This window comes from Hemicordylus capensis, chromosome 2 (genome assembly GCF_027244095.1).
Source record: "Hemicordylus capensis ecotype Gifberg chromosome 2, rHemCap1.1.pri, whole genome shotgun sequence".
In the NCBI taxonomy this organism is placed as follows: domain Eukaryota; kingdom Metazoa; phylum Chordata; class Lepidosauria; order Squamata; family Cordylidae; genus Hemicordylus; species Hemicordylus capensis.
Window position 1 is genome coordinate 412,732,987 of NC_069658.1, and position 25,380 is coordinate 412,758,366.

The window sequence follows — 25,380 nt, forward strand, 5'->3', positions numbered from 1 at the left end:
TCCACTCTCATTGCTAACCTTAAAGACACATAAACTTCAAAAATCACTTTAAAATCAGCCCTTTGCCCTATTCCTTTCAAATAATTCTGATAGCTTCCTTGCCCCCTTGGGAACTACCTCACACCACACACCACTCTAGGACACCCCTTTCCCCCCGACATGAAGCTATACATTTGCTGCAATCCTCATTATTCTCTATGAGGAATTCAAAAATTCACCAATAATCAGAGGAGTGTCCGATTGCCTTGGGGTTTTGTGGGTGGTAGGCACCCCTGGGTGCCTACCACCCACCCCACTTTTGTGCCCCTAGGTGCTCCACAATAGGGAATATGGGCTGGTTCAGGTCCCATTATACCCTATGAGAAAAATAATTTAAAATATTTCAAATATTCATTAAAAAAATCACAGGGATGTCCGATTGCTTCGGGGTTTGGGTGGTTGTTGGAACCCATGGGTGCTCCACAATAGAGAATAATGGACTGGTTCGAGTCCCATTATACCCTATGAGAGAAAAATAAAAATAAATTTCAAAAATTCATTTAAAAATCGTATGAGTGTTTGATTGCTTTGGGGTTTGGGTGGCTGGTACCCATGGGTGCCAGCTACCACCCTACCCAATTTTGGAGGTTCAAACCAGTTCAAAACAGTTCAAATTCGAATCAAACCAGGGTGGGTTCAAGCAAAACCAAAACCGAACCACCCCCTCCTGGTTCGAACCCTGTTTGAATTTGAACCGAACCGGGGCAAACCGGTTTTGTGCATACCGCTATTAGGCATACAACATGCAACCTAACTTTGACTTTACTGCTGTCACCCCCCCCCACACACACACACACATACACACCTAGATGCACAAAGGGTGTTTAGAACTCTTTTGGGCAGTGAAATCCAAAATTGTGAGGAGCTCCAAAAGGATCTCTCCAAACTGGGGGAGTGGGCAACAAAATGGCAAAAGTGGTTCAGTGTTGGCACGTGTAAAGTGATGCACACTGGGACGAAAAACCCCAACTTCAAGTATACGCTGATGGGATCTGATCTGTCAGTGACTGATGATGACCAGGGGCCTAGAGCACCTTTCTTATGAGGCAAGGCTACAACACCTGGGGCTATTTAGTTTAGAAAAAAGACAACTGAGGGGAGACTTGATAGAGGTCTATAAAATCATGCATGGTGTGGAGAAAGTGGATAGGGAGAAATTCTTCTCCCTCTCACATAACACTAGAACCAGGGGTCATCCCATGAAATTGATTGCCAGGAAATCTAAGACCAACAAACAGAGGTATTTTTTCACACAACGCATAATCCACTTGTGGAATTCTCTGCCACAAGATGTGGTGACAGCTAACAACCTGGATGGCTTTGAGAGAGGTTTGGATAACTTCATGGAGGAGAGGTCTATCATCAGCTACTAGTTGGAAGGGTATAGGCCACCTCCAGCCTCAAAGGCAGGATGCCTCTGAGTACCAGTTGCAGGGGAGTAAAGCAGGAAGGAGGGCATGCCCTCAACTCCTGCCTGTGGCTTCCAGCGGCATCTGGTGGGCCACTGTATGAAACAGGATGCTGGACTAGATGGGCCTTGGGCCTGATCCAGCAGGGCTGCTCTTATGTACAATGAAAGCAGGGCCATCCCATTTATGAGACAGCAAATGTGCCCTGACTGAAAATTTCCTTTACATAACTGGTTGGCTGACATTCGAAACTACAGGTTCAGTTTTTGTCCATTCTAACCTCCTGTCTGTGTCTTGCTGAATAATACCAGGTTTTTGTGTAACATGATGGTGCAAGTCTAAAACCTGCTAGATGAGTTCTTGAATCCATTTTTCTGAGATGATTACAGGTTCCCATGAGTTGGGGGCTTCTACGGTTGGCAACCAGCTCTCAGGCATATGCATAGTGCATCCAGTCATCATTTCATGTAGGCTGTACCCGTGTACTGCTCTAGAACCTCTCAATACCAAGAGAATGACAGGGAGGCGCTCATCTCAATTTTTTCTATCTGCTTCAACCATTTTCTGCAAAGCTTTAATTTCTGAGTCCCCATCTTGTAGGGTGCTCAAGTCCAGAGTGGAGATTTGTCAAGTCCAGAGTGGAGATTTGTTTTACTTTGACTGCTGAATGTAGTGACAGGGGTGAGAGGCTCAGCTTTCCCAGGTTTACTGGGCATAGCTGCCTTTTTAGCTAGGAGACCTGCTTTGTTATTCCATCATGCTGTGTCTGTCTTTTTTCTGATGTGCTGCTACGTGGGTGAACCACATAGTTGGGGTCTTTTTTTGAATTAGCTCTGCTATTTTCTGCCATTTTCCTGAATGAGCTACGAGACAACCATCTGAGGCTTCCATTTCGTGACTTAGCCAGATAGGAAGCCATGTTGTAGCTGCTCTAGTAGTCCAGTCTGAATCAGTGTAGATTGCTATAGGGACATCTGGGGGTTCAAACTCTAAAATGGTTATGATTGCCTATACCTCTGCCACTTGTACAGAGTGAGGGCAGGGAGATCCTTGAAGGGTGTGGCTGTCAGTTACTCTTACTACACCAAACCCTGTTCAGACCTCCCCCCATTCATGGGAGCAATAACTGTCAGAAAACCAGGGTGAAATCCAGCTTTAAGAGCTTCTTCTGGGGGCCTTAACAATTGGCTAATGCTGAATTCCTGTTTTGGCCACGAGGGCGTTGCTGGCACTCTGTACATGCATCAGAACTATTTGTTTTTCAAAATCTGAAATGGAGGTTTTAAGGGATGCCTCCCCGGTTCGGGGGCACCTATGTTCTCTTTGTGAGGGGCCAGATCAGGGCCTTCAGTGAGAACAGTCCCTTTTCCTTTTACTGAGCCAACTTCAGTTTTACTCTTGGCCCAGACTATTGGCACAGCTTGCTGCCAGGGATCTGTGGCTGCTTCGGGGAGGAAGAAAGAAGCACTGTTCCCTCTAAGACATGCACGTGCTCACAAGTTTTTGGATGTCCGCTCAGTTGATTTTAGATCCCACTCAGGTTGAATCAGGAAGGCCCCATTCTGAATGCTGGTGAGCCCACACTGCCTTGATACTGCTTCTCAGAACAAAAGTCATTCCGCACAGATGAAGGATGGCCAGGATTTCCCACATCTAGAGGACTGGATCCGTGATTAATTTGGTGGCCTGACTTAGGCCATGTCTGAGAGTAATCTTGTCCCCCTGGTAGGAGGCTAACGTCCCTATCTGGTTTATGTCTGCGCCGGTGGAGTAGGGATGCAGAGACATGAAGGTAGCTAACCAGTTTACCACCATGTCCTTATTAAGGAACCCCATGTCTGTGGCTATTGACTGGGCTTTGGTGGTGGTCCCAGCCCAGAGCTTGGCCATTTCAGTTACGTTTGGTTGCCCACCATTAACGGCAGACTCCTTTTGGCTATAGACTACAGGCGCTACTGGGGTAGGCACTTCGGTACCGTTTACCTCTTCTACTTGGTAGCTAGTTATTTCCTCTGCCCCTGATGGCAAGGCCGGATCTGGTCTCACTATGGGATGCAACAGAGCGTCCCCTGTTGCAGTATCTCTGTTGGCACAGCACCCTGGTGCATGACCAATACAAGAGGGAGGGGGAGAAGGTTGGACTGGGATGAGTTGAAGGGAGCTTTCGCTAGGGGCCTCCTTCTCTGGTTTAACCGTAGGTGAAGGAGGAGGGATTGGGTTGGATGGAGGTGCAGGGGGAGCTAGAGGCTCGAATGCCAGGGGAGACGCAGTTGGCCAGAGATTGCTGCTATTTTACTTGCGTGCTCACCGCTAGCAGTGAGACGGGTCTGTTCAAGAAGGTACACAGCAGCATGCTTATTCGCGTCCCTCTCTCTCGCAGGCTGAGTTACATAACCAAGCATCTTATTGTGTCAGGTTTCTAAGAGCTGGGTATAAGTTTTAGATTCTGCAAACTTTTCTTTAAAGGCACTATTTTCATTAGTTAAAAGTTGTCTAACAGTTTCGAATACGTGAAGGTGATTGCTCAAATATGTTATCTTTGCAGTAAGTTCCCTGCCAATATTAACAGATTCCTTAAGATCAGCGCTAAGGGAATCTCTTTCTTTGATACAAGCATTTAAAAGTTCAGACTTTTCCATCAAACATCTCCTTTCATGCCATAGCACATTCATCAACTTCCTATCTAACAAAAAGGTTGCTACAAAACTTGGAACTAAGACCACCAGCAAAAAGAATATACCAGAGAGACCAGTTTTTCCCAAACTCTCAAAACCCCAAAAACACAAAACTCTCAAAAACCCAATTTTGAAGTTCAAAACAAGGCTCTGCAGCTAGACAGCTCGGTTCCAAAATGACTGTGGGGGCAGGGCAAGAAAACTCTGGTACATCTACTTCGTCAGTGGAAAACAACTTCCAAATTCTTTACACCTTCGTGGCCACTGCCAAAACACTATTCCAAGAAGCTAAGACTTGCATGGCGACAAGGAAAGCAACCAACTTCAGCCAAAAAGGGAGGGACATGGCAGCAAGATTTAATAATCTTTTACTGGTGAAAGCTAAAATCTGCTGGACACTCAGGCGTTTTAAACCTCAAGAGCCAAAACAGTGAATAGGGTCCAAATTAGGGATACGCTTTGCACACTGCACCAGACAGAACAGGCTTTTCCTGTCTCTTTGTAGAAATGCAAGGGTTTTTTTCCTCACCCGAATGGAAGTTTTCCTTCTTCCAAACTTTCTACTTCTAAAACATAGTTGCTAAGTGTCCTATAAAATCCTACACAGGTTCACTCTTAGAGCAAAAAACTTCCAAAAAGCTCAGACTTGGAGCAAACAACTTTTAAAAAGCAAACCAAATGAGCAAACAAACAAAATACAAACAAAATTCCCTAGAGTAATAGCAGAATAGCAAACAAAAAACCCAGAGTAACTTTTCTAAACTTAAGGAAGGCGCAAAAAGAGGCAGGAGCTTCCTAGCAAAGGCTGAGCTTCTGTAAGGGAAAGGAACCTTTGAGTTAACCTTGAATACAATAGGCGATTCACACCTTCTCACCCAGGAAGGATGATCAGGAACAATGCATTCCAAGAAGCCTGTGTGGGCTACCCTCTTCAGTAACCTTGAGCACAAACAAACACAAGTTACACGTTTCAGGAGCGACACCTGCTTTAACCACCAGGGAACTCCCTTTAACCTGAACACAATGCAATACTAACCTCTCTAACTGACAACTTTAACTTTAGCACTTAGGGCAAATGTACTGATCTAACTTTCTATCTATCTGCTGCCTTTCAATGTGGAAGGGGAGAAGGTGTCGTGTGCAATTGTGAGAAAAAGAAAATGAAGTAGGAAAAAAGCCGAGATTTCTTGTGTCAAAACCTTGCACGGCCAATTTCGGGTTCTTTGGCTTGTCCTGGTTTAGGAGAACAAGCCTACTGCCTGAACTTTCTCCACCAAAAACTGTTGATGGAACTGCCTCGGGGAGCATTGGTCAACAACCCCAGTCCGGGCGAATGTGGGGAACTTAGCTCAAAAGGGGAGGCAGTTCCAAGCAGTTTTAATTTGTGCAAGCATCTGAACTCAAGCAAACCGGCTTGAGAGAGAAGTTCTAATTAACAAAAGGAATTTATTGTAAGAAAAACAAATAAAAGCATTAAGACTAGGTTACTAGGCAGTCCTAGCATAGAAGTGATACAAAAATGTTTAAAAACAGATGACTGTAAGGCACGTTAGGCTTAAAGTTCCAAATTATGTGTAAATTCCCAGGTGGGCTAGAGAGAGTTACTTTATGATAGGGGGGTAAGTTTTCAGAAATTAGAGAGAGGGATAGATTCAGCCCTGAAGGAGCCAAGCAATAGGCTATAACACCTGGCCTCACAAAGATCTGACTTGGGCAGCTGGAGACTAGTGTCCATCCAGGGAGGTGAAGTGGAAAGCAGGAGAGTTGTAGGAATTAGTGTGGAGGGATGCCCACAAGAATGGCATCTCGATGGACCCAGCTTCCTGCACCTGCTAGGTAAACTGGCTGGATTGGTACATGGGCCAATTCAGGTACTGATTTCAGCTTAGGAGGCCTCAATAGAGAGGTGCACACCAAAGTGGTCTGCTGGAGTTCTTGTTGCAGTCTGATGGAGTCCCATCTGTGAAGCACAAGGAAGTACACTGGGTCATGGAGTTACAGATACTTATATCCCAAAACAAGCCTGGAGGACACCTTTCTTTTGTCATACATTACTGAAGAGGGTAGCCCACACAGGCTTCTTGGAATGCATAGTGCCTGATCATCCTTCCTGGGTGTGAATCGCCTATTGTATTCAAGGCTGATTGTGAAGACAAGTGGAGTGTGCATGTGCGTCCATAAGTATCCTGTGCTAAGAGGGGCTTTCCAATAGTTTTGATGTGCACCTTTTCAGTTATGTCCCTGACCTATCCCTATCATGAGGGAGTCGGTTGCTGCACTGGTCTTTATCTGCTTTCCCTTCCTGGCCTAATTGCTTCCTGGCCTAATTGCAACAGGTGTTATCTATCTTGCGAGAGGGTGAGAGGAGTTTTAGAGTTCATCCTTAAGTCCAAAATGACCTCGGATGACAGATAACCCACAGTAGCTAGTTCTGGAGTCTGCTTAGCCGGGCCCCCACATAGGGAGAGGGGGTGTGAAGCTAATCCCCTTTGCAATTTGTGTTACTTGCAGCCCAAATCTAGGGGCGACCAGTCCACTCTCAACTAAGTGACTTGTCCTCATGTATAACATAAACTGGGAGCTCACATTGCGGTGCAGCTCCTGAGCATAGCAAAAGTGCAATCTCAAAGCTGGCAGAATAAGCTCAGCTGGTAACCCTTCTAACTTGGCAAAGAGGCACCTTTTAACGTGGTGGTTCTCTTTATTTAGCAGGGGGATAGTAACTGGCCCTACCCACCACCAGCCCTACCCACCAACCTCCAGTGACTTTTGCTGATGTCTATCTTATGTTTCTTTTTAGATTGTGAGCCTTTGGGGACAGGGATTCATCTTATTTATTTGTTATTTCTCTGTGTAAACCACCTTGAGCCATTTTTGGAAGGGCGGTATAGAAATCGAATAAATAAATAAATAAATAAACAAACAAACAAAAACAGAGTTCAAGTGTTTAAAGTGCTTCACATACATTACTGCAGTAATCTTTACAACAGTCTTTTATGGGCCAGTATTATCATCCCCATATTAGAGATAAGGAGCAGGCATCTCTGCTCATGTTCCTACGTATGTACCAAGTCCCAGAGTTAAGCAGGTTGCTTACGTGTAACTTATGATCTGGATGTGATCCGTTGTAGCCATAAGGAATGGGTTCTGAGCCTGCACAGGGACCTCACGGGCTGATTGATTAGCTCCTCTTGACTGCCCCCGCCTGCACGTGCCGTGCTGTGTCTGTTAAGAGTGGCGGTTGGGGTGTCTCCTCCTCAGTTTCTCGCAGACCGCCCATCAGGACGATCTACAAGTTGGACAGCCTCCCTCCTCCAACTAGCACTGCAGCGGGGATGGTCTGGGAGGGACTTATGGCTACAATGGATCACATCCAGATCATAAGTTACAGGTAAGCAACCTGTTTATCTGGATTGTGATCCGTTGTAACCATAAGGAATGGGTGATTAGCAAGCTTACCCCTTAACGGAGGTGGGTGCAGTTGACCCTAAGCTTAAGCCATTTTAGAACTGTTCTTCCAAAATTTGCCTCCCTCACCATCCTCAAATCTATAGCGTAATGCTTGATGAATGGCTGTTGAGAGGACCACGTGGCTGCCATGCAGATATCTGACATCGTGATGCCTGACAAATGGGCTGCTGACGCTGCATAAGCCCTAGTCGAGTGTGCATGCACTGTCCTGGGCGGCGTGACCCCTTGACATTTATATGCCTGGAAGATAAGTTCCACTATCCAATGAGCAAGGCGCTGGCGAGAAATCGGGCGCCCTTTACACCTTCCTTTGTATGACACAAAGAGTTTTCTACTTTTGCAGAAACCGTGGGTGTGGTCTAGGTAATAATACAGCAGGGCTCTCTGCACATCCAGAGAGTGGAGCGCCCTTTCCAAATCTCTTTCCGCATTCTGGAAGAAGGTAGGTAGGGCTATCTCTTGATTTAAACGGAACTCAGTCATTATCTTCATACAAAAACGCGGATCTAGCTGCATAACTACCTTGTGTGGGTAGAATTGAGTGTAAGGCTTATCCATACGAAGTGCCGTCAACTCATTCACACGTTTTGCCGTGAATAATAGGCACTTGAATAACAGGCCCCTGTGATTGTACTGGTTGCATTGCCGGCTGTGGCACAGAGGATGCCTGCAGGGATTTCCAATGCAGGTAATCTGCATAGTCTCCTGGCAAAGTGTGACGGAAGCCACAGCTGTGGGTTGGTTGCACCGAAGGTACACTCTGATGTCTCGAGTGATCCATTGATGCCAAGGGTTCGCCTGCAGAATTATCCAGTGATGACGCAGGCACCTGTAGCCCTGACATCTGGAGATGTAAAGGTGAGTAAGAAGGGGTCTTGGGCAGCCTACTTGATTCTTCCTCATTATCAAGGCCTATGCTCAGGAACCCCTGGAAAGTGGACCCCGACAGAGTACTTGAAGCGGAGTCTAGCAGGTCACGTAGTTCCGTACTACATCCTCCCTCCTGTACACCAAATCCTGGTGTTCTAGGTGTCGAAGGGGACTGATATGGGGTCTGTGCTGGAGAAAGTAGACGAGGGACCCTTCCTACGGCTGCAGCCACAACCAGTGCCGATGCAGACATTGACGTCGATGTCGAGAACGCCAGAGGTGCCATCGATGTCGATGCCATGATTGTCTATGCTACTGACGATGTCGAGAACGCAAGCGGTTCCGTCGATGTAGAGAATGCAAGCGGCTCGGTCGATGTCAATGGTGCCGACCATGTTGACGTCAAAAGTGCAAGCGGAGTCTCCGTAGTCGACGTCAATGTCAACGTTGAGAGAGGTAGCTGAGCCATCAATGTCGATGCCGATCTTGGAATTGGAGCCGTCGATGTCTTAGTCAAAACGGAAGCCGAGACAGACTCATCCGAGTCGCCTTCAAAGGCCTGTGCCGATACAGGGGAATGGGTACGGTGTACCTTTAAGTTTGGCGCCTACGAGCCCTTAGAATTTCTCTTCAGCTGGCGTTCCCAATCCCTGTGTTTCTCCTTTTTCAAAACGTCCTTGGACTTTTTGAAAACTACCTCTGTAGCCTCTGCAGCACTTGGTAACGCGGTTTTAGACTGCTGCCTTGCAGTTCTGCAGTTACTTGACTCCGGGGAGCCCGAAGCACTTGATGCCAGTCGGGCACCCGACATTGAAGGGGAGCTTGGTGAAGCACCCGGGCCGAGGCATAGGCGGGTGGAGCGCCTCATCATATAGAGCCGCCTGGAGACGTAACGCTCTATTCTGCCTTGTTTGTTTAGAGAAGGAGCAACAGACCTTACAAGCTGCTGTATTGTGTTCTTCTCCCAGGCATATCAAACAAGCGTCGTGGTAGTCCATAGACGGTAGTTTGGCTCGGCATTTTACACATCTTTTAAAGGTTTTTTTCACCTCCATTGTCCGACAGCCGGCCAACGAAGGCAACGATCCTTCACCAAATCAGATAGTCCGGTACGCAAACACAGTCCAATATCCGTTCCAAGGTCAAATTGTAAAGGCAAATGATCTTTCATTCAAACTTGTCCACTTAGAGAAAAAACATAATCTAGTCCAAATCCAAAGTCAAAACCAAGAGTTCAAAGTAGTATCCGAGGAGCAACAGCAACGAGGTGTGATTGCTAAGGCAGTCAAACAGAAACTGAGGAGGAGACGCCCCAACCGCCACTCTTAACAGACACAGCACGGCATGTGCAGGCGGGGGGGCATCAAGAGGAGCTTATCAATCAGCCCGCGAGGTCCCTGCACAGGCGCAGAGCCCATTCCTTATGGTTACAACGGATCACAATCCAGATCCATAAATCCTAACTTGCCTTCCCTAGTCTTGACTGAAACCTTGGCAAATCAACCAAACAATAAAATCCAAGCATGAGATAAGTGTAAGATCAGCACATTTTGCAATCATGGAAATTCTATCATTATGTGTAAATCTGCATACTTTCCACAGATCACATCAGTCACTTTCCACAGATCACATCAGTCACCATGGGTACATGGATACTCTCCTCACTTAATTTGGAAATTTTTGCTTAACACCAACACCACCATGAGAATTTAGTTTTTTAAAAGGAGTTGAAAGTTTTAAGAGCAAACATCTATAATCTTGCCATTTCAGCAACACAGTTTAAGTTCTTACAAAGAAAAAAACTAGGATCCTACCTTACATGTGAGAGCAAACGTCCACATCTGTTGTGATTTTTTGGTGGTGACAGTAACTGATAGCTCAGGATTATGTTCAACTCTCACGCCATCTAAGAATTCACTAAGCTAGAGAAAATAGTAAATGTTAGATATTTGAAGTAGGACAACAGCATTGAAAGCATCTCTTTGAATTATCTATAATGAAGGCCATTTCCCAGCAGGAATACTGCGGGATTCCCATTTTTATTACATGCAACACAAGAGAACCAATCCAATAATAAAATGTCATAACAATTGCTTTGTTTTCACTTACACACACACCACATTCACAAAGAACTCAATTGTCTTCAGCATGGATTTGAAAAAATATCACAAGGCAAATCCACATCAGGAACTTATACCAGCTCAATTCCCTTTATTTATTTATTACATTTATAAACCGCCCCATCCAGAGGCTCTGGTTCAATCAGCACAAACATATCAAGGCTCAATATTCCTTTAAGCATTTCTCTGTCCTGTTATCCAGCTTAATGAGTTCTGTGCAAGAGCTTATTTCAGCCTTAACATGTTCTGCTTAAGCATACCTACCAAGCAAGGATGCTAAATTTCACTAAAGAACCACTAAAATGTATCACATTTTCCAACAAGTCTTATCTAAACAGACTGATTTTTTGCCTGACTGAACTTTGCTGTCTAGTTTTCTTTAAGATATGTGCAATCACCACTGCATATTACCATCTTGTTCATAGCAAAGGGAGCTTCTTGCATCCATTATGCCCTGTACTTCAACAAAAACCAGTACGACTTAGTTTAAATTGTTTTACCAAGAATAGGCAAGGTACCCCACCAAGCACCCAGGCAAGCTCAGCTAATAGCCATGTGAGCATTAAACAACAAAATGTAGTAATAGAAATATGTGAAATGTGACCAGTTCCTCAAACTGTTGTTTAAAGATTCTCTCAGCAGAACATAATTACTGTACTTAAAGAGGGTCTGTTGTTATAACAGTTTCCAAGCTTGCATTATTGGAAACCCTTCCTAATGGAGGCAGCATAATTCATAAGGAATGCAAAATCCAGATTTTTATTGATTAAACATTTCAGTCAGAAATTTCCATTTTCCTAGATTTCAATTTATTCAGCAATAGATGGACTGAAAACTCCTTTGGGTCAGTGGTAAGTAGAAGTGGTCGAATACTGTTTGCCAAAGGCTCATTTGAATCTATTGGGCTTCACCAGTGTTATTCTAAGTGGGATTCATGAGCTTTTGAATGCAAGAGTGGATGAATGGCAAGTACTTAAACCAAAAATTGTGATCAAGAAGATCTCGGCAAAAATAATAATAATATCTTGCCTCCAGCATTCCTTCTCCTGTCCCACTAGGGAACTAAGAAACAGGAGCCATCCTGTGAAATCTCGAGTCATTCAGCACACTCCTCAAAAGGACCCAGTAACCTGGCAAAATCTGCCCTTCCATAAAATATTCTTCCATAAAATCTTGAATCCTTTCAACTGCATACGCAGAAATCAGGGCAATATGGTGAAGTTTTTCTTAACAGAAAAACAGGATTACATGTTCAAATGGTATTTTGGGACTGTATAATTCGACCAGATCTAATAGATAGTGCCCAAATCAGGCTCTTCTGTTAGATTGAAATATGAACACTGAGGAAAGTAGTTTATGTTTCTTACCACTTTCTCAGGAGATAACGAATTCATCCATTTTTCAATCAAGGATTCCATGTAAGTTCCCAAACATTGTTTGTTTTCCTTCTGCTGTTTTAACCTTATCAAACGGGATGCATATCGTTTCTGCCATTCTGTTAGCTCTTCCTGGGAATGTGCTGAAGTACACTGTGCACCATACCTGCAGATTCCTTGCTCTAAAAATCTACACAAAATAGGAAAGACAATTATCCCCTCAAGTTTCCAATTTAAAATATACCCCAAATGCAAATTTTTCTTTGAAGAATTTGCATCTGAGTTCTGAATTTCCCAACTAAAAGAATGAACTAGGATAGGATCCAAAAAACTGTGCAACTAGTACCACACACCAAGGTGGATTTGACCTTGGGTTCCTGAAATAGCAGTCCCCAATGCTGCACAGCTTTGGGAACTAAAGACTTTTCAAAGCAATTTGTGATGTGGCATGAATGTCTGCTGATCAAAGAAATAAATGGGCATATCCAAGCCCCTGAAAGCACCGACAGTAGCTCTTCAGATCCTGGCTATATCATTTATGCCAAAAGTGTTTGGGACTTTAAAAAGTGCTCTAAAAGAGGTAGACAGCAAAAGTGCAAACACACATGAACTATCCCATGCACCACTATTCTAAGCAAATTTTAATTTCAAGTAGATACATGTTAAACACATAGCCCTGTAGCAGAAATGTTTCTCTAAAGGATACATTAGAATATATCAGTAGGTGATCTTTGCAGTTAAGTTTTCTGGAGTGGCAGTGACACCATGTGGTCCTTCCTGCTTATTTCAAGCTCAGAGATGTCTTCTAGGACAACAATAAAATCTCCACATCTTTCATGCTCCACATCTTTGGTGCCCTCTCTGAATTTTCTTAATTAAAGTAATGTTCTCATCTGAAATCATACCAGCATAGGAACTGCCTACTGTCCAAGGTTATTATCTATAACTATAACCCATTTATTCTGGAGAAGCTCTGTTAACATTACTATAGGATTACACAGATATAAATGATTTGGGAATCAAATCCCTTGTCTCCAATTGGCACTGTTCTACTATTGATTGTTTACATGCTGCATTCAAACAATAGGGTTGTCACCGATTAAAGGGGTTTTACCTACTGTTTTTCAACAATTTACCAGTATATCTTTAAAAAAAAAAAACATTGCATATCAATGCAGATATGTTTTGAATATATTAAATGAAAACAGCTTTCCACAGGGCCAGCACCAGGTTTAAGGTACCCTCAGGTGAGCCCTCCATTAACATTTGTGGCAGATGTGGTGGATGAAGGTTTTTTGGGTGTAGGGAGGGGTGTGTATGTGTGTGGCCACACCACACACAAATGGCAACACCATTTGTGGCCCCAACATCTGCGGTTCTGCGCATCCGACCTCAGTATACGCAGACAAAAGGGGGTTACATTTCAAGTATTTGCAATTTCAGGGTGACTGGAAATGACCTCTGTGGCACAGAGCCATTTTGTGGATCTTGGGGGTGGGGGGGATCTACCACGATTTTTCGTGGACAAATTGTGGAACTGCAGCTTCTGGGGGGGGGCACTGCTGGACAGCTGAGAACTTATGGGGCATGGTACAGCACTTTATTTCAATTTCCACATTTTTTCACTATTTTCCTGACCTTTTTTGCCCTGTAAGAACCTAAACGCGCCCCCAATTGCCATAGACTTAGTGTCTCGTTATCCACGGTTTCATTACCCACAAAATCGACGAATGGAACCCCCGCAGATAACAAGGTGTGTGTGTGTGTAAGTAAAATGGGCTTGCAGTTTGCAAGTATTCCTCCTGCACCACAAAATGACCATGCACTCTCCATTCACTCATTGTTGGTTGATGTGCAGAAGCGTTTATGTTTTTTAAAAAATGTATTTATATCTCCAGCATGTATTTATTTCTTAAGAGATTTTCCTGGAAATCCTACATGGATTGAAGAGCAGTTTACTGAAAAAATAGGGTTTGCTTCATAATTCATAAAAGCCTGGACTTTCTGTCTTGAAAAGTACCAGAGAAAACTGCCAAAGTTTGCCAGAAGGTATCATTTCCCATGCTTTTCCAACTGCAGAGTTTTTTTGACAAATTAATCAGTTTTGCCAGGGTTTTTGATTCTTCAGGTAGTCTGGATGAGGTCTGGAATCTAATGTGAAAACAGCATGCTTCTACCTTTTGTAATTTGGTCTGGGAGTTTCTTGTCAGTGAGTGAGTGAGGCCCAAGCCCCTTTTTATATATATATAGATTATATGGCAGCAGCAGACCAGCAGCAACAATGGTGTTCTAGCCAGCAGCAACAGGATGCAAGACACCATACTCTTCCCTCCACAACATCCCCCAAATAGCACAATACTATGTGGAGCATAGGTGTCAGCAGCTAGTGGCTGCAACTATAACACTGATATTGTTGCTACCATTCCACCACTACTCCTAGGAATATAGGAAGCTGCCATATACTGAGTCAGACCATTGGTCTATCTATCTCAGTATCGTCTTCACAGACTGGCAGTGGTTTCTCCAAGGTTGCAGGCAGGAATCTCTCTCAGCCCTATCTTGCAGAAGCCAGGGAGGGAACTTGGAACGTAGATGCTCTTCCCAGAGCATCTACCCAGAGCATCCTAGAAGTAGTAAAAAACAAAACTCAAACACATACCATCACAATATCCACTGCCAAAAAGGAACAGGCCCCACTTAGCTGCCAGTCACTCACAAGGCTCAATCCGCCCCAAGGAGGCTATGGCAAGCACCAGTGGTACCTATGCCTGTGATACTGGGCCCTCAGAACTGCCCAACGGATCCATGTGCTCATGCCAAGCTTCGATTCCCATATAAATTGTTTTAGCAATTATTGGAAAGTTATCTTAAATGCACTTCCTGAATAGCAAACATCGCTACTGCTTCCCCCCTCCCCCAACTTCAGTCGTTGTTAATTATTATTCATTCAATTTCTATACCGCCCTTCCAAAAATGGCTCAGGGCAGTTTACACAGAGAAATAATAAATAAATAAATAAGAAAGAAAGAAAGAAAGAAAGAAAGAAAGAAAGAAAGAAAGAAAGAAAGAAAGATGGATCCCTGTCCCTAAAGGGCTCACAATCTATAAAGAAACATAAGATAGACACCAGCAACAGTCCCTGGAAGTACTGTGATGGGGGTGGATAGGGCCAGTTACTCTCCCCCTGCTAAATAAAGTGAGTTACCTCATGCTCCTTTCCAGTCGATCCCTTATTGGGGCTTTTCAAGGAGTGCAAGTGAAGTGGAAAGGGAAATAGGGGAAACCCCTGTTGTGCAAACCAAATTCTGCTCTCTCTTCTCTATATCCAAGCCATGGTTAGTTTTCCTACTGAAATCAGTTGAACTTAAAAGATCTTAACTCTTGCGTCCATAATGTGACCTAAACTAAATTTATCATATTTGTATTTTATATTGTTCTACATTTGCTGTTTTTAACTTTCTAAAATGCCTAGAGATGCAAATATCAGGCAGTATAGAAATATGTTGAATGGATGAATGGATGGATGGATAGATGGATATACTGCCTGATATATGTATCTCTATGCGGTGTACACAATTTAAAACACAACAAATATAAAACAGAGTAAAAACAATTAAAACAATTTCATGAGACAAAAACAGTTTAAAACTAATTTCAGTTTGAAAGCCTGAGAAAACAGGCATGTCTTGAGGGTCTTCCTAAAAGCAACCAGAGATGAAGATGCTCTTATTTTGACAGGGAGCATATTCCAAAGCCCTGGGGCAGCCACAAAGAAAGCCCGGTCCCAAGTAGCCACCAAACGAGCTGGTGGCAACCGTAACCAGACCACCGCAGATGATCCTAATAGGTGGCAGGGTTCATGACAAACAAAGTGTTCTCTTAAGTACCCAGGACCCAAGCCATTGAGGGCTTTATAGGTAATAACCAGCACTTGGTATTTCGTTTGGAAATATATTGGCAGCCAGTGCAGTTCTTTTAAAATCGGTATTACGTGGTCCCTTTTGGTTGTCCCAGAGACCAGTCTGGCTCCCACATTCTGTACCAATTGTAGTTTCCAGACTATGTACAAAGGCAGCCTATGTACAATGCCTTTACAATAGTTGAGCCTGAAGTTACCAGCATATGCACCACTGTTTTAAGGTGATTTACTTCCAGAAATGGGCGTAGCTAACGTATCAGTTGAAGCTGATAAAAAGCGCTCCTGGGCTACTATCTCAACCTGAGAAACGAGAAAGAGTTTTGGATCCAGGAGCTCTCCAAAGCTACGTACTTGTTATTTTTGGAGGATGATGGCTTTCGATACCATCAACTATGGTATCCTCCTGGGTCATCTGAGGGAGGTGGGATTGGGTGGCACTGTTTTACAGTGGTTCTGTTCCTGCCTCTCTGGTAGATTCCAGATGGTGTCACTTGGAGACTGCTGCTCTGCAAAGCGAGAACTAAAGTATGGAGTTCCACAAGGAACTGTCTCCAGATCACAACAGATCTGTTGTGATCTGTCAGATTCATGAAGCATCTTCCTTCACTTGCACTCTAGTCATCTACCCCATTGCTTCAGCTCCATAGTTCTTCTGAATACCACGGGGCTCATTTTGAGGTCAGAGAGGACACTTAGGAACAATTGTATTTATTGCTCTAGTGAGTTCATTATTCCATGCACCAGAGAATCAGCAGAATCACTAGCAGAACCAACACTCTTGAAATCATTAGCAAAGCCAAGCAGTGTTCCCCCTAACAGGGATTTCCAGATGTTGTTCACTACAACTCCCAGTATCGCCAGCTGCAATGACCTTTGACTGGGGATTATGGGAGTTGTAGTCAACAACATCTGGGATCCTTGTTAGAGGGAACACTGAAGCCAACACTCTAGGCCTCTTGAAATCCTATTGGATCCAATAACCTTCTCAGGAGGACTAACCTAATAGGTCCTTCTCCCTTGCAAAGGTAGGTTGTGATAATGCAAATAAATATGTACATTATGGGTTTTTTAAAATGTTTAAATGAAAAATATTTTCATTAAAAATATGATGTCTGAACCAAGTGTTCCTAGTTTATTCCAGCCAAATTTTCCAAATAAACCAGGATCTAAAGCAGAAATTGTACCAATAGGCACCTGAACCCAGGAAATCAGGTTTTTTTAATCTTAGTTGTGAACAAGCCAGATTATCAAACCAGGATCCTGCAGTTTGATATCTTGATCTGTTCAAAATATTATTAGTACAAATGGGGATTTACCAGGTTCAGACACAAATTGTGATTTATTTCAAACTATGAACAGAAACTGCGAAATTTTCTCCACTCGCGTGCAAAAGGGAAGGAGGTGGGAGTGAACCAAAGGCTTGTGATAGACTAAGCCATGGTTTATCATGACCCTGTCAAAATATGCTACATATTGGGGCTATTCTGACGATCTGCAAAAATCGAGCTAGGAGAGCCTAGCCCGATTTTTGCAGGTCATCAAAACCACCAGGCTTGGCTGCGAGCCCGGTGGTTCTAGAGCAGGTAACACGCTCAAGAACCCCTGCCCCAAAACCAGGTTTGCGGAGCGAGTGCTCCGCAAACCTGGTTTTCAAAATCATGAGTAGCCGCGGAGCAGCTTTGCGCCGTGCCTACTCATGAGTAGACCTCCCTGGAAGGTGAAAAGCCGCCTCCTGACTGGGGGTCTCCCCATTATGCCCTGCGCGCTTGCGCAGGGCATACTGCGGTTTCCAGGGGCCGCGTGGACCCCGAGATCGCCAGCCCCCGCTGGCTCCGTCTCGGAACCGGCAATCATGTGGGCAGCCGATCCAGCTGCCCAGGGCTCCCTTCCCGCTCACCACCCCAAACCAGGTCTCACGGATCGTGAGACTCGGTCCATTGTTGCTACTCTTGAACAGCAAAATTACTAAACCAGTTCTGTTCCTAGTATATATGCTTTAGTGGGATGTACAACTTCACAGATACATATTTATAACAAACCAACAGCAGCAACAAATGAAAGCACTGATTGAAATAATTTAAAATTGAGCCCGTTTCTTATTTAAATCATTTGGATTGCCTTGAATTTTATCAACCCATTTTGTCCTCAGGCAGCATTTTATTCACTCATAAATAAGCTGACTATTTGCTAAGTTATCAGTGCAAGAAACTGTTAAAGTGAAACATAATTTGTGAAGGTATCTTATTTGGACATTTCCGGATGCTGAACTTTATTTATGTCATCTACTACTACATATATTCTGTGTCTCCCTCTATTATTGGTGCCCTTCCAGGATACCAACAAACAATGAGAAATATTGAAAAAAAGTACATGACTTTACCTTTTGCATAATGTGTACTCCTCACTACTTGTGACTCCCCTGGGTGGGGGGCGAAACTGCCAGCCATCCTGAGATCCTGCCATGTAATTATAATATGCATGTTATTTTTCTGGTAGCCACTATTTTACAATTCCTGACATACTTTAACCCCTGCTAACTTGGCAAAGAGGCACCTTTTAACGTGGTGATTCTCTTTATTTAGCAGGCGGAGAGTAACTGGCCCTATCCACCCCCAGCACAGCATCCCTCCAGTGGCTGTTGCTGGTATCTGCCTTATGTTTCTTTTTAGATTGTGAGCCCTTTTGGGACAGGGATCCATCTTATTTATTTGTTATTTCTCTGTGTAAACTGTCCTGAGCCATTTTTGGAAGGGCGGTATAGATCTCAAATAAATAAATAAATAAATACTTCAGCCCTGTTCAGGAATTACAAAAACAGAGATACTGTACTCGCTGCAGCATTCCCAACAGCATGCACTGAAGATCCTCCCCCACCATGCTAACATACTCAGAAGCCCCGCCACTCCCTGTTCATGGTTATAGCATTTTTCTGTAGAGATTCCATAGACAGATTCTTCCTGTGAAGAGAACACTGGGCCACCCCAGCATTCTGCATCATGGGAAGAATCTCTTCATGAGTACAGCATTTTCCTCTGCAGACAAATGCTGTAACTGTGTACAACAGGGGACAAGACTTCTAAGCACATCAGTGGGGCTTCAGAGCTCATGCTCACAGATGTGCGCTGACTCGCATACAGCAGCCCCAGTTTTTTTAACACATGAAAAGGCCTTTGGTCTATCCAGAAAATAGGCCACATAACTGATTTTAAGTGATGAGCAAAACAATAGTCAATCTGATCCAACATAATTACTACATTGCTTGCCAAGCAGGGGGAAGTTCAATGCTCCCTTGCCTTGGTATCAATATCTGTCAAGTAGAATCTAATGGAGGACAACTCAGAGGAAGTTACTAAAATTAGGGACCATTAAAATCCAAAAACCACTTGATTACCAACTTCTTATAACTACAAAGAACCACAATTGAGACAGTAAACCTAGCACATCAGTTTCACTACCAGACCTTCGCCTGTTCTAATCACTGTCCACAACAAAAAAGCCCCAATAGGAGGAAAATCACCAATTTAAGAGAACCAGACTGGATTAGATGGGTAATTAAAGAGTGCACACCTGGTTTTTTTATCATGCAGTTATGTACACCATCTAGAGATACATATATCAGGTGGTATATAAATATGATAAATACATAAATAATCAGAACAGGTGTCACATTAGCATCTAGGCTAAGGCATTCTGTGCAAGCATTTATAAGAATGGTTGTTATATTTCACAATATGATCTATAAATCAGTGGCCTATATTCAAACAGAGCTGCATGCAGGGAATGCTTCCATGTGCTCAGAAGGGAGAAGGTGCATTCCATGATACTGTAGCCACCTATGCCTCCTGAAAGTATGTCACTCAGGGACTGGTTCTAGGTTAAGGCATGCAGAAGTATTCTCCATGTGCAACTGTTAGTTCAGCTGTAGGCAAATGGATGTTGGCTAATGAAAGTAAATTTGATTGTGTAGGCTCGGGCTCTGTCATAACAACCTGCATAAATAACACACACTAGTATTTCCCACATGGGCATTCTTATCTCATGGTAGCACTTCAAACAATGTCTATTATAATTTTCTTCTTGTCCCCAATAATCATTGGGAAGCAACCAGACTAATGTTGCACATGCATAAAAATGTTTCACTTGAGCAAGAGGGGAGGGATGATTTTTTTTTCTGATGCCCACCCACCCAACTGATGACGATGAGGGAGACCCTCTGGACATATTTTCAGAGGTCATCGAGGGCAGCAGAAGGAAGCAGATTGACAAACATTGCTCCTCATTGCACAAGCAACATTTTCAATTGCTAAGATAGCTTCTGTCTGAATGCACTTTTTTGTATGTTCCTCTGGAACCAAATTATGACATTAAAATGACTTAATCATCTCTTGGTATACAATTATAGTCATTCTACATTTTAAATATCTGTTTTATTTACCTTCTTCCAAATCTTCTACATGGTATACTGAGGGTACTTTACCCGCTGCTGCTGCCTATAATTACAAAGAATTCACTTAGTATATAAGTCAATCAATGAAAGGTTTTTTTAAAAAAATTCAAACAAAATTCTGAAGAGTGATTGTATGAAAATGTAAATAGAATAAATATACTCCATCTTAATGTCACTATTTGACAAGACAAAACAAATTTAAATTTTAGACCTTTTTGAGGCAAAGGATGATAAGTTTAAATGTAAAGACTGCTCTGTCCTATAGCTAAACTAGAAATTATTTACCCTAAATTTTAACTAGGATCCCAAAGAATCCTTTATCCCTTTAAGGTGGCAAGTTTCCGTGCTATTAAATGTTACATCAGGAAGCAGCTGATTAAGATCTGAAATGACTGCTAATAGGATATAGTTATTGATGATGCAGGGTCATTGTAGTAGTATTACTGTTGTTGTTTACTATATTAGAGATGGTTATTGTGATTTTTATTTTTTTTATTGGTCCTTAACCGTAATAAAGATTATGATTATGTATTCATGGCCATGCACTGTGGCTTTTCATCATCCATTTCTACAACAACCCTTTCCCTCCCCCAAAAATGTGCTCCTGAATATGGGAGTCTCCAGAAAAGGATATGAAGAGGGAAAGGTGCTGCAGCCAGAAGGGGGAAAGGGCTTCCCTGTGAATTTAAGAACTTTTCATATGCACCTTGGCAACTCTGAATGCCAGCCTTCTTTTTGAAGAGGCTACAAACTATGAAATATAACTAAGGCTGCCATTCTATGAACTCTGACTTGGAAGAAAGCCCCACTGAACTCCATGGAACTTATATTTGAGCAAGTATACACAGGATTAACTGTACTCAGAATTAGCATGACATACTCTCTTACTGGTATGCTAACATTTAACACAGGAAGTTCAAAGCTGTATTCAGGAAATGTATTTCTTTCTTGCCATAGCATACATATTCTCACCTCTGTTTCAACAAGCAGTGTTTTCAATCTTGTCAGATCTTTTGTTACCATCCCGTTCTACCAAGAAAGAACAGAGTTATAACATGCTGTCCACTGGTCCTCTGCTGTATTAAACACAAACTGCAAGTTCTTTTCAATCCCTGTTTTACAAGGCTAGTAGAACTGTAGTCTTGAGAGGTACTCTACCCTTCTTAGTGGAAAACTTCATAATGTAGCATTTGGCTGAGTGCATATCTCACATTTTAGTGTCACTACAGGGCAGTTTAAAATAGGGCAAAGACACACTAGGAAATGCTGGCAGTCATCCAAGCTGTGTAATTGGTAGGTACAAAATTGAAAAATACTTTTTTATCACAAACCCTGGAAAACCTTTTACAGCTTAGAAATATCAGAAATTTATATGGGCAGAATTTATGACCTAATCCTTTTACTATAAAGAATATTCTCTCTTTCGCAGGAGTTTTATTTTTATACCTGATAAAATCCTTTTTCAACCATGAAAAGAATCTACTGTGACTTTCTAAAAGACAACGGATGACTACACTAATATTCAAGGACAGCTCAAATGCTCAGACTTGGGGCCTGGTCAGGCCAGTATGACTTGGAAAATCTGGCATAAGAGGAAGTGAACCTCATGTTCACATCATATTCAATCTGCCCTCTTTATCCCTTTCTCCTTCCTCCTCAATAGAGCATAATGTCCAAGGCAGACAAATGTGAAGCCCAGACCAAATGTGTTGCCAGTCTCTTCCCTAACAAAGGAATTATTGTATATTCGTATATTAGATACGAAGAGATTATCTATATAGTGAAGTCAGAACAAGAGGATTTTCTCTAATGAAAATAGTAGAACCTGCACAACCTACATAATATTCTTTATAACAAGCCTTCTGCTTTTATACCTTGCTAATAAGGCAAGGTAAGGTACTCGCCTCAAACAGCAGCTAGACAAAGGCAGCAAACTTGCCACTGCTGCCACCCTCAAAACATGTTTTAAATTCAACAGCTGCCCTTGCCCTTCTCTCTTCCTCCCACCCTGCCACGTCTCACCCTCTGCCTGTTCAAGAGGCTGGGGTTGGGGAACCTGGAGCAGCAAGAAGCAATTAAACACACTTCCTGCTCTGCAACTTCCTCACTGCTTCCTCCTGCTGCTCAAAAAATAGAGTGTGAAGAAGACAAGTTGTTGTGGTTGCCACCACAACCACAAGATAGAGAGCAGGAGAAATCCCAGTACGACCCTGGTAAGCCTTTGAAAAGGCACTGCATAGGGAAGGAAGCTGCTGGTAGCCTCTCTTTCTCACGCAGCACCCTCCCAGAGACTTGCAAATGTCAGGTGATGACATTCCAATCCGACCTTCTGGAAAGGCACAGTGCAGGGAGAAAAAGTTGTTGGCAGTCTTCCCTTCTCATGCAGTGTCCATCCAGAACATTGCAAGGCTTGGATCGAGAATTTATCATTCAAACCTTACAAAGCTTTTGCAAAGGTGCCATGTTGGGGGGGGGGGGTGTTTCAACCCTCACTCTTTGTAGGTGCCTTTGCAGAAGTCCAATAAGGATGTTCCCACCCAACCTTCACAGTGTTTGAAGAGGTGCTGTGCAGGGAGGGCAGGTTGCTAGTAACCTTCCTTCCTCACCTGGTGCCCTTTCAGAACCTTGCAAGAGGGGGTTGGCAGGGAAGCTCCCACCCAACCTTTAGAAGGCTTTGGAATGCAGAGTTGAGATGAGGCTTTTTGCTGGCAGCTTCTTCTTGCCGGCCTTGAAAGGTGAGGAGAAGAGGCTCCCAGCAAGCTGTCCCTTCTTCTCAGCCTGCGCAATAAAACTGTATGCCTAATATTTTCATCCATTTCATGTACTGACGTAAATTATGATAAGAAGTGCTAGGTGTGAAAAGAGAGCTAGAAAGTTGTTTCCATGAGACTATGGGCAAGTCAAAACCACAGAGCACGAATTTCTCCATTGCCTATTCTATAGAGACATCCACAAGACCCTTATTCTCCTGCATCTCACTAGGTTGCCTGGCAGCACAGACCAATTCTACACCTCTCCACTACTCTCTGACTGCAATCCTTCAACACAACAAGTTTTGCACAGCTGCGTGCAAAATCTGCCAGGATTTGACTGTCAGCAAGTGTTAACCAGACCCGATACAGCACTTAGCCTTATCTTTAAACCTTTAGACTAACTCTATAACTCCCTATAGCTTTATCCATATAGGTTTTAGTCCTATGGCAATTTTTATAATTCTGCAGATCTTATCTCTATAGGTTTTGGGAATTTTTATAGTTTTAACCTCTTTCAGACTATAAAATATTTTAGTATCCTATAGCTTATTCCTATAGTCCTCAGTAACTATTATAGTTTTCATTTCTTTTAACTATAAAAACTGTTTAGTTTTAACAGACATGTGAAACTGTTGAACTGTTATCTTACATGTTAGTTGCTGTCAGGTTATGTTTTGCAAAATATTGGAAGCTAGCAGAAAAACCTATGTTGGCATAATGAAAAATATATATAACTTTTGCCATAATGGCAGAACTGACAGCTTATGTAAAAGTTGGAAATGGGAGACAGAAGAACAGTTTTAGAAATCTGGAGTAACCTTGGCAAAACAAGCCTCATTCAAACAATAATATTATTCATCTTTTTGATATTTTATTATTTAAATAAATTCATTTAAAAGTTTTTTAAGGTATGTTTTTGTGTATTTTTGTAAGTAATTATAATTTTGGTATACACTAGGGGTGTGCACAAAACCAATTTTCCCGGTTCAGATCCAAACCGAGCTGAACAAATATTTGGTTTTGCTCCCTCAAACAGGGGGCCCAGCTCAGCTTGAATTTGAGCTGTCAGGACACAGTTCAAAGGTGGCATTAAAATAGTGTAAAGCAAGGAATAACTTACTGCCAATGGCTCTGGATGTCTTGAGGGGTGCTGCGGCAGCTCTGCCCCCAGGCTGCCCCCCCCCCAAGTCTCCTGGGGCTGGTGTGGCCCATTTTGGCCCTCTGCATGCACAGCAGCCATTTCAGGGGCCACCGGGCATGCACATGGGCCATTTATGTGACCACGTGATCATGCAAATGGCTCATGAACATACCTGGCAACCTCAAAATGGCTGCCATGCATGCAGAGGGGCAAAATGTCCCCGAAACAGGCCAAACTGGCACGAGGAGACTCTGAGGGAGGAAGAGCCACCAGACACACACGCACACACAGGGCCGCCGCAGCACCCCCAAGGCTACCACAGCCACCACTGGCAGTAAGTAATTCCTTACTTTACACTATTTTAACACCCCCTGCCACCCTCGAACCCACCACCCTCGAACCGGGCCAAAACTGGCCCGAGAGATTCAGTTTGACCTCAGACAGAATAGGGACCAGTTCAGTTTGAGGTCTAACATCCAAATCGGCTCGATATCGAACCACTTTGCACATCCCTAGCATACACACATCTTCTATACAATACTATTTGTAAAAGTGTGATTTTTTAATCTTTGGCAACTGTTTATAAGTCAACAAAAATATTTTTGATTAATATTATTCATGCATTTTTATGTAAAGTAAGTCTACAATCAGCATTCACATTAAAAACAAAACAAACAAAACAAACTTTCTTTTATTTCATAAGAAATGTGTGCTGGATCCTTGGCCCAGTTTCGATGATCAACTAAACCATGATTCAGATAATTACTAACAAGCTGCAGTTTGATACCTGGTTTGTTAAACTAGAGTTAGAACAAACCACAATTCCCTGAGTACATAACACAGAGCCATGGTTAATTTGCCTCACTTGAGGAGAGAGGATGTAGCGCACACAGGCCTGAGGCTTGCTGTGGTTTGTTCACAAGCATGTAAACCATAATTTAAGATGATCATATTCATCAAGCCTTTACCCTTTGCTAGAATACACATTATGAACATTTTACAGGAAAAGAACATGTTACTTCCCAACCTTACAACTAACTTAGGAGTTGACACATCTGTTCACATGAGGCAAATTTAAAACCCTGAACATATGGGGAAATTCTTTAAATAGAACCAAAGAAATAAGATTAAGGGCAAGAGGAATTTGATTCAAATTCTGG

The 25,380-nt window shown here is 43.0% G+C and overlaps 1 protein-coding gene across 5 annotated transcripts in view; it reads right to left on the bottom strand.

Annotated features, from left to right (window-relative positions):
• The window catches only part of HELZ (helicase with zinc finger), a 236,890-nt gene that overhangs the window by 167,044 nt on the left and 44,466 nt on the right, over window positions 1-25,380 (bottom strand). For all 5 annotated transcript variants that reach the window (XM_053295358.1, XM_053295360.1, XM_053295359.1 and 2 more), the window contains exons 5-9: window positions 21,299-21,355; window positions 20,315-20,369; window positions 18,260-18,335; window positions 11,952-12,150; window positions 10,279-10,386 (exon numbers count right to left, since the gene is read on the bottom strand). In XM_053295358.1, coding sequence (XP_053151333.1) covers window positions 10,279-10,386; window positions 11,952-12,150; window positions 18,260-18,335; window positions 20,315-20,369; window positions 21,299-21,355 — 495 coding nt within the window. The remainder of the gene's footprint in view (window positions 1-10,278; window positions 10,387-11,951; window positions 12,151-18,259; window positions 18,336-20,314; window positions 20,370-21,298; window positions 21,356-25,380) is intronic.